General features: G+C 33.7%; 2 protein-coding genes across 2 annotated transcripts; one reads left to right on the plus strand and one right to left on the minus strand.

The window, feature by feature from the left end:
* The first annotated feature begins 2594 nt into the window (after positions 1–2594).
* LOC140920030 (GDSL esterase/lipase APG-like) lies at positions 2595–3249 on the plus strand. The gene is made up of 2 exons (XM_073367339.1): positions 2595–2802; positions 3107–3249. Exons 1-2 carry the CDS (start codon positions 2595–2597, stop codon positions 3247–3249), a joined length of 351 nt encoding a protein of 116 aa, XP_073223440.1.
* A 1567-nt stretch (positions 3250–4816) lies between these two features.
* Positions 4817–5245, minus strand: LOC101510911 (eukaryotic initiation factor 4A-8-like). Its single transcript, XM_073367340.1, has one exon. The coding sequence runs from the start codon at positions 5243–5245 to the stop codon at positions 4817–4819; it is 429 nt and encodes a 142-aa protein (XP_073223441.1).
* Between the last annotated feature and the right edge of the window lie 5259 nt (positions 5246–10504).

The raw sequence follows: 10504 nt of genomic DNA on the forward strand, positions 1-10504 counted from the left end.
AAATAATCTATTTGAGACATAACTTCACAATTCTCCACCTTAACTCAATATCATAATAATTAATTCATAGCCTTTTCTCTTCAAGAACATCCCAAGACAGATTTTGATCTTGAATTAGACTTATGCTTATTTCTATTTGGTCATTTCCTTTCAATTCTTCCTCTGGTCACATTCAAAATTTCAGCATGATTATCATTCTTGACCTCAATTCTTTTATAGCTTTCCTTTGTCCGGATGGAGGCCTGCACTTCGTCAAGAGTAATTGTTTGTTCTCTTCCAAATATTATAGCATCCTTGAAATGTTCATATGAATTTGGCAGGTCTCTAAGCAAGGTTAGAGTTTGTCTCCATCATCTATCTTGACTTCTAAATTCTCCAAATCATCAAGGATCTTGTTAAAATCAGCAAGTTGAACCGCAACAGGTTTCTCTTCATCCATTTTAAAAGAGAACAATAGTTGTTTCAAGAAGAGCCTATTTGAAACTGATTTAGTCATGTAGAGAGATTCAAGTTTAAGCCATAAGGCTGCTGCTGTTGGTTCCCTTGCAACCTCCCTCAAAACTTTGTCTCCAAGACACAAGATGATTGTGCTCTTTGCTTTTTCAATCAATTCTTCCTTTTCTCGTGCAATCATTGTTGCAGGAAGAGCCGATTCACCCTTCAATGCGTTCACCAAGCCTTGCTGTACCAGAATAGCATGCATCTTTATCTTCCATAGACCAAAGTCATTTGCTCCATTGAACTTTTCAATATCAACCTTTGTGGTTCCAACCATTGTTGCTCCCTTCCCATAGACGGCGCCAATTGTTAAAACAATATTGGGATCTGCAACTTAGATTAACCAACAAAACAGAAAACAAACAATTGCAGAGAAAAAACGAAAACGGAGAATGTTCAGAAAAACAGAAAACCAGAAAACGGAGATTGATGATCGTTCTCCGCTTTCTGCAGTTTTGTATAAAACAGTTTTTCTTTCTACAGTTTTCTAAAATCAGTTTTCTCTGTCAATGCAAACGAAAATAAAGAAGGATAAGGAAAGAATAACACCAAGAATTTACGTGTTCAGCCTCAATTGATGAGACCTACGTCACGGGCAAGCAAGCAAGATTAATCTACTATGAATGATTGAATGTTACAAGATTAGAGCTTTCTCAAGATTGATCTCCTAGTATCTATCACTGTTTATGAACCAGCAATACTAGCCTTTCTCTCAATCTTTCTTTTCTCCCTATAATCTTCTCTCTATGATTTTCTATGAATCATCAATTGCATATGTCTCACTTAGTTTTTCCACTCTTGCTATTACAACAACACCCACATTGCTATTACAACTACAACTCTAACTCTGCTCACTTTTTCCGCACAGCTGCAACTATATTATAGCTTTATTTATAGAATACAAAATCAAACTAACTAACCACTTATCATAACTAACTTGGCCAAAGGTAGTTATAACAACCACTAAAGTTTAACTAACTTTAGTTAGATGATTTGAGGCACACATTCACAATAATATTATTGTTTACCGATGTGGGTCTTTTGCTTAGTGCCCTTTTCACGTGAGCATGCACATACACAGTGACATACCGATCCATAAGATCACGAGTTACTTAGTTAATGCTTGTTGTAGTTTACCTGGTTGTGTTTATCATGCGAACAAATTATTAACCTTATTCAATAAGTTCAGCTTTGGCTGTGCAGGTTCGATTTTGAGGCAAAAATTTATCCGATTTAAATATAAAATTATATGTGATTCGATTCGTTTTGAATGACATATTTTAAAAAAGTCTAATTTGATTTGATCCAATTACATGCGGTTTAATTTGGATTGGTTTTTTGATATCTAAATTAGAATTGTAAAAAATTCTATTAATATTAATATCGTAAAAACCCAGTAAATGCGGTTAATTCTAATGGTTTTGTCTAATGGTAAAAAGACATATATTAAATTCATTCGTTTGTAAATGTTCATTGAATCCTAAGATCTTTCATACTTTGTAATGAGACACTATTCTCTTACTCTAATATTGATTATCAGTTGAACGTTTCATGTTTGACATTATTTTAAGGGAATTTCTCCCATTAAAAGAAAAATCATAAAACTATAATAATTAATTATCTTATTATAAAAGAAGGTTCTATATAAGTGCTATAATTAATTTTAGCAACCTCCAAACTCTTATTCGTTATTACTAATCACTCAACTTTCCAATTTATCACTTACACTAATGAACATATGTACCTCTCTTATGATCAAGAGTAATGTTTACTCATCCACACAATTTCAACAACTTTTTTTCACCGTAGCATATGAAAGAAATAATGTTCACACAGAGTGTTTGACCAGGAAGTAAAATCACATGGTAAAGCTATAATTAAAACCTATGGTTTCTGGAAAAAGAGAAAAGAAGTATTAAAAAAAGGTCTTAGTATCTAACCACTCTAGGCAAATTCATTTAATAGCTATATGTTCAACTTCAACCATCTGTCATCAATAAGGGTCATTTATTCAGCTGCCATGTGCTTTTTTCTACCCTTATAAATTTAAATACACATTAGAATGTCTTCATAAGCTTATTGTTAGCTAGAGAAAAATGAATATGAATAATAGAGAAGCATTTTTTGTGATACTTGCATTGGTGTTGTTGTCATGGGGGAATGCACAAGATACACTTGTACCAGCAATCATCACATTTGGTGACTCTGCTGTTGATATTGGGAATAATGACTATCTTCCAACTCTTTTAAAGCTAACTATCCTCGTTATGGAAGGGACTTCGTCAACCATAAATCCACTGGAAGGTTTTGTAATGGGAAATTAGCTACTGATATTACTGGGGGGTATATAAATTTAGAAAGTTATAGACATCAAAATTGAAACTTTATTAGCTTAGACTGTGTTCCAAACTCTTCACACCACTTTTATGTGAGTCATATAGTTTTATCATTAGTAAAAAGTCACAGGAGCGTTTATAAAATATTCTTAGTCTCAACTCTTATGCACTGCAAGATTTTTTAGTGTACTGGAAGAGATTGTAATACTAATGTTACACATATGTTTACATATAAAGTTTTTTTTTTCTTATTGAGTTGGTTCATTTTGTAGCTGAAACACTTGGTTTTAAGAGTTATGCGCCGACATATCTTAGCTCTCAAGCAACAGGGAAGAACCTCCTAATTGGAGCAAAGTTTGCTTCAGCTGCATCTAGTTATGATAAAAAGGCTTCTATTTTGAATGTAAGTTTGTGATGAACAAGGTGAGCACGTGTATTGTCCCAACAATTAAAATATTACAAGAAATACCAAAGCAAGCTTATCAAGATAGCTGGAAGAAAAAAGGCAGCATCAATTATTAAGGGTGCATTGTACATATGAGTGCTGGAAGTAGTGAATTTGTTCAAAACTATTATGTAAATCCTTTGATCAACAAAGTTGTCACTCCTGATCAGTATTCTGCATACCTTGTGGATGTATTCTCAAGCTTTGTTAAGGTATTTTGTTTTTTTATTGTAACTTTGAAATAACAATGCATAAGCATCATGAAAGGATCAACATAAAAAACAAAATCATAACTTTACTACTAATATATAATAACATTATCTAACATCTTCCCTAAAACTCACGATGCATTAACATGGAGCATCGAGAGTTTGTCAACTAAAAAACAAAAACATTTAATAGAATGCATCTCTGTGAACAAATCAGCAATCTGTAAAGAAGAAGAGTACGAATAGTGGTCATCTTGACTACAAGAGCAAAAGTTTCTTCATAATCCATACCATAGTGTTGAGAGAAACCCTTAACAACAAGACGTGCTTTGTAGCGCTCAACTGACCCATCAGACTTAATTTTGATCTTGTATACCCAACGAGACCCAATAGCACGTTTTCTAGGAGGAAGAGGTACTAATTCCCCAAGTATTGGTTTTGTGCAATGCAGATAGTTCTTCTGTCATAGCCTACTGCCAAAGAGGATCAAGAACAACCTCTTTATAGGAAGAGGGCTCAGAAAAAGTTGACGAGAGGGGTAACGAGGAGGATCAACAATCGCAGGAGGTGGTTGAACAGTCGGGGGGGACAAGAGGGATGTCACCAAAGAAGAAGCAACAATCAAAGAGAAGAACCAACAAAGAGAGAAACAACGAAAGAAGAAGCAGAAGCCAAAGAGATGATCATTAGCTATACCAAACAATCACAATAAAGAGAGAAACCAAACCAACAAGAAATCATATCAAATAGTCACAATCAAGAGAAGAACCAAGCCAACAAAAAATCAAACCGAAAAAGGAGCAACAACCATATCAAAACAAACCCTTAATATATAATATAAAAGCCCAATAACATACTACTTAACATCTCCCCTAAAATTACCTAATATTATAACAACCCCTCAAACTAAAGCTCAAATCAACCAATATCAAAATCAACAGATAGGAACAACCAAATAAGTAGCACCACGAAACCAAATCAAAACAAACCAAACCAAATAGAACCAAACAAAACTAAATCGTATCAAACCAAACTAAACCAAACTAAACTACACCAAACCAAACTAAACAAAGAGAGAAGCAACCAAATAGATGAACCACATGAGAGAAGAGCAAACAAATAGAACAATCAATATGGAGAGAAGCAACAAAGCAAATCACTAGAAAGAGAAGCAATCAAACAGAAGAAGCAACAGAGAGAGCGACAACACAGAAGAAAGCAACCAAAGAGATAGGAGAGACGAACAATTAAATTACCAACCAAATCAGCAAAGAACCACAACAGTTGAAAGCATGTGAACCAAACCAAAATCAACTCCTTAATACTGATCATAACAAACAAGCAACGGGGAGAATGCGTTGATCCTCACGAACACTTGTCCCACCAACATAAGCATGAACCTTAACACCAAGGAAATCGACAAGAGCTCGCATAACCTTCTCAATCTGTTGAGCTAGCTCCCCCGTAGGGGCCAAAACCAAAACCTGGCACTGAACCAATCTGTAATTGAGCTGCTGCAAAATTCCAGAACAAAATGTTGTTGTCTTCCCTATTCCTGACTGAGCCTGTTGAAACACATCTAGACCTTTGCAAAAAGGAACAATTCCTCTTTGCTGGATTGCAGAAGGCCTCTCAAAACCGTAAGCATATATGCCTCGCAAAAGGTTTTCTTGCAGCCCCATTGCACCAAAGTTGTCATGGACTTCATCATATGAGGTGAAGAATTCTTGCCCATCACTGGCAAGCAGTTCATTCATCTTAGTGTCATAATGATTAGCGTCAAATTATGATCCTTTTGGAGCCAAACCGGAAGCTTTTGATACAAATACAACATGTATTCTTATACTGGCAGAATTTCCAGCCATTGCAACCAGGACGCCACCATCTTCATTGTCATAGACAATTGCAGCTGTGTAGCCCGCATTTTGTGCCATTCTAGCCTTTTCTTCGAAGCTACACCCCCCTCTAATCATCAAAACAAAAGGTGAACTAACATTCGAAAGTTCTATACATGATAATCGGGTGTTGTGCGAGTACGATTTCTCCCCCTACAGACCTCGTTTCGCCGATCCGACCGTTGAAGACAAAGACCTGAGTGTTGCGAACCTTTTATCCAAACATCAGCCCGATCCAACGGTTAACGAATGTGCAATCGATGTTTTTGTGAGACTGATTTAACAAAATCGGGAATAGGGTTATTCTTCTCTTTTCTCTTTTGGTGGTTGTCTTTCCTATCAAAATAACCTCTCTCTTCTTTATATTAGATCATAAAATCAACCAAAGCTATTTGATACCATGTTAACAATGAAAAGAGGAAGAAGAGAGACAATCACTCTAGGGTTACATAACATAGAATGAACCAAACTTCAGTTAATAGGGTTACAATGAATATATATATATATAAATAAAAATGTCTAAAATACCCTTACTAATAATATATAATAACATTATCTAACAATTTTGACTAAAATATCATATACTATTCATTTATTTCTATAGTCTATGAGGTGTCAACTTAGTGGTAACTGTCCGACCTTATAATCTTAAGAGACAAAATTCAAATCCCCTCAGAAAGAGTTGTAAAATGGTCATTAGTATCAACTTAATTATAATTCATTACTTTATGTAAAAGAATGCTACTTATTCTTGTAACATATCTTGTGACATTCAATAGGCTTCGTGGAGGCAAGGAGAGGGTGTTTATTTTACCATGCTGTAACAAAAAATAAAATAAACTAATTTAAATAATGATCAGTTCACACAAAAATATACAATATATAATAGTTTACAATGTGAAACTCACCTATTAACAAATTATATAAATTTTAATTCGATCACATACTGACACCAGTCTTCCTTTATTTTAGTTAGATCACTTTCAGAGTATGTTGAATTGAAGTTGTCAAAGTACTATGCAATATAATATTTGAACATAAATAAGTTAGAATCAAATATATATATATATATATATATATAGTTTATATATGAAAATCAAAATATAATGAAAATAACACACCATTTCTAGAATTATATTTTGATTCATGTCAACAATCTCCTTCATGAATCACAATATATAATATCTGCGATCTAAGTTGTTAGTTTGACGAGGACACTATAAAATAAAATATGTTCGCCAATAAATATTTATGCATTGATTGTAAATGAAATTTTAAAGGCATATAATTAAGTTCTATAACAAAAATTTCAAATATTTGTTGTAATCTATGTGATGTTGTTTGACTTATGCTTCGACACTGTAGCACCCATTTGAGCGCAGAAAACATGTAAATCACTACCAAAATAAATGTGATTATTATTCAATTATCAAACACATTATTTATATATGTAAGAAATAAATGAATATTACTTACTTATCAAATATAATCTTTATATCCGAGTGATTGTTATAATGACTGTGTAGTGGATCTAAATAGTATTTAATTTTAGATGTGGCATTGATGGCAAGTAACATCCAATGTTTCCTAAAACAACAAGATTTGGTTGACAACTTTGTTTACGTAACTGATAAAGTATCATAAATTAAAAAAGATATAAATAAAGAATATATAATTATCCTGAATTATATGGCGCAAAAAACAATATATCCTTCTCTTTATTTTCCAAAAGTATATCAACGACATATTTTTTGACGTTAACTGGATCGAGTTTAAACATGGACAGCTTATGGGGAGATAAGAATGAATCTATCTAACAAATTATGCATGCACATCGATTATAGTCATTACTCTCTTTCCAATTATCCCTTCTCATGTTATTCTTCCTGAATGAAGAGACATGGGAAACCCTATGGATTCAACATTGGATAGATATTCAGTACAAAATTTAGCACCTTCTTCGACAATGTACCGTTCAGCAATACAACCTTCTAGTCGACTTCTACTTTTTACGTACCTTTTAATGTTTTCATATATCGTTCTATCGGATACATCCATCTCATACAAGTTAGCCCACAAAGTTGTGTCTCCTTAACAAGATGAATAGTAAGGTGAACCATTATATCAAAAAACGAGGGTGGGAAATACATTTCAAGCACACACAAAGTAACAACAATTTCCCTATTCAATGTCGGTAATTTCTGAGGATCGATCACTTTACAATAAATTTCCTTGAAGAAGAAACATAATTTAGTTAAGGCTCATCGAACTTTTTCAGGTAAAATGGGACGTATACCTATTGGTAGCAAAAGCTCCATTAGAACATGATAGTCATGAGTCTTCAAACCTTTTAACTTGAGGTCTTTCATACAAACTAAATTTTTAATGTTTGAAGCGTATCCTTCTGGAACTTTAACTTCGTGTAGAAATTTACGTAAAACAATTTTTTTCCTTTCTAGATAGAGTATGAGCAGCTGGATGTAGATATGTGTGATTTCCTTTCTTTACGGGACTCAATTCATTTCTTTATTCCCATATCTACCAAGTCCAATCTTGCATTGATTTCATCCTTAGACTTTCTTGGAACATTGAGTAACGTACCAATAACACTATCAAATTTTTTTTTTCAATATGCATCACATCAAGAAAATGTCTTATATACAATGACTTCCAATATGACAATTCAAAGAAAATTGACTTTTTCTTCCACCTAGTTTTGACAAGCTCTCCCGCAAAAGGTTTGTCAAATTTATTGGTCAAACCTTGTAATTTTTCAAATATTTGATATCCAGTTGGTTCTAAAGGAGCAGTACCTTCCTTTGATTTTACATTGAATGCATTTCTCCACCCACGATACTGATGACTAAAAGGTAAAAATCTACGATGTCAAAGAAATACGTTCTTCTTACAATGTTTCAACCGCATCCAATCTACACTCTCTTCACATATAGGACATGCACAATGACCTTTAATGCTATATCCTAATAAATTATCATATGCTGGAAAATCATTAATTTTTCCGAACAACATAGCCCTCAAATTGAAGACCATGTGGATTCTTCCATCAGTAGAAAGTGCAAGTCGTAGATTTCTTGACGCTCCCTCGAAATCAGGATACTCGTGATCAATTTTCGTCCATTATGGATAATCTGCAGGGTGTTGAAACTTTCTATCTCTAATTCTTTCATTTGCATGCCATGTCAAGTTCTTGAATCTTCTTCACTGAAATAAATGCGCCTAAACTTGGTATTATAGGAAAATACCACACGACTTTTGCTGGAGTAGACTCTTTCTTCTTATATCGAGAGACATTGCATTTCAGACACACCTTTAGTAATTCATATTTGTTTCGAAATAAAATGCAATCTTTAGGACACGCATGAATCCTTTTGTAACTCATGTCAATAAAGCACAAAATCTGTTTAGCCTCGTAGGTTCGACTGAGAAGTTCATTATCATCTAGTAACATATCTTTTAGGAGTGTTAATAATTCTGTGAAGATTTTATCAGACCATCCATTAATTGCTTTTAAGTTGTAAACTTTAATATCACCGACAGTCTTGTGAATCTAGTACAACCATTATATAATAGTTTCTCTGCATCACTCAACAAACTCTCAAAATTTTAGGATAATCCCGAAAATCTTCTTCAACTGCTTTTGCAATCTCCTCAACTCGGTCCCACTAACAAGTGTAAAGGGTTTTTGCACTGTCAGTCAATCATAATAGTTAGATCAATAGAGATACTTGATTTCTACTAAAAGTAAATTTAAAGTCATCCTCATAAATATTTTTGATATGCTGACTGATGACTCTTCATCATATGCATATTTTCCCACTGTTTTAGTCTTATTTATCCTCAATCATCAGTTAAATTAAGGATTTATTTGATACATTTTGTTGATTTTTGTTCTTTGAGTTTATAAAATGTTTTTTGTTTTTATTTCGTTGATTAAGTAGGAATTTGTCGTAATTTTAAATTGCGTTTTGTTTTAGTGCAATGCTGAATTTTGGTGAAAAATCAACATGATATATGTGGAGTACTTCAGCCATATCTGGAGTTCTAGATGTCCAATTAGTGTCACTCCAAGTGCTAATGAAAGCTAAGCTCCATATCTACAACTTTCATAAAGACATTGGGACCAAAGTCGGACGCAAAAGATGAGAAAAATGCAAAATACATTAGATGTTGTGCGCCTGGAGCGCGCCCTGCGCGCCTGGAGCGCATTTCCCAAGATGGGCCTCTGCAAACGCGCGCCTGGAGCGCGTTTTTCCGCGTCTGGGCGCGTGACGCGCACCAGCAATCATAAAAACACAGATTTTTACTGTTTTATGGATCTTTTTGACTCTTGGGAACTTGGGAGACGTGTGCCCTAACATAGAAACTCAAAGACGGCCGTTTCTAACGCCATTGAAGCAGTTTTATCAAGAATCATCCATGAATCATTCTTGTAATTCTTCTTTAATCCTTATCTTTTGTATCTCTGTCATGAGTAACTAAACCCTATTTGTTAGGGATGAGTGTAACCAGATGAAACCCTTATTTTTCTGATTTGATTTCTAGTTATATGAATGAGTTTATTGAATTATTTTTCTCATCTCTGTGCTTAATGCTTTTTATTGCTTGATCAACATTAAAATGTTCTACGATTTGTATTTTGAAACGGAAGTGGACTTTACAAATGCTTGAGATGAGAAATTCATGAATTTGTAGTCTAGACATAGGTGCAGGTCATGAAACCAATTAAATTAGTTGCAAAGCAATAATTTACAAGAGAATTTCTATACGGTAATGCTTAATTCTAATCTTAAATCCACTAAGGAATTAGGGGTTACTTTGGAATTAAAGGTTCTGTCACTAAGACATTAGGGCAAGAATAATAAAGAGAATTCGGTAATAATTCAATAAAGGAATTCAGTAACTAGGATCAAATTAGACACCAAGGTTGGATTCGAAGTGAAACTCATCCCTGACATTTTTCTCATTATAAAAGATCAATTTTATTATTGTTGTTAATTTCAAACATTATTTCAATCAACTTGGGAACCTTTTTGTTCAATTCTAGTAATCAAATATAATTCAATAGTAAAACGCAATCCTTGAGTTCGACACTCGGTACTA

This window comes from Cicer arietinum, chromosome 4 (assembly GCF_000331145.2).
Source record: "Cicer arietinum cultivar CDC Frontier isolate Library 1 chromosome 4, Cicar.CDCFrontier_v2.0, whole genome shotgun sequence".
In the NCBI taxonomy this organism is placed as follows: domain Eukaryota; kingdom Viridiplantae; phylum Streptophyta; class Magnoliopsida; order Fabales; family Fabaceae; genus Cicer; species Cicer arietinum.

What these genes read in the sequence shown, in the direction of transcription:
- LOC101510911 (XM_073367340.1), bottom strand. Translation starts at nt 5,245, where the DNA reads ATGAATGAACTGCTTGCCAGTGATGGGCAAGAATTCTTCACCTCATAT.
- LOC140920030 (XM_073367339.1), top strand. Translation starts at nt 2,595, where the DNA reads ATGAATATGAATAATAGAGAAGCATTTTTTGTGATACTTGCATTGGTG. An exon ending in AACCATAAATCCACTGGAAG is followed by an intron (nt 2,803 to 3,106) that starts GTTTTGTAATGG and finishes TTCATTTTGTAG; the next exon opens with CTGAAACACTTGGTTTTAAG.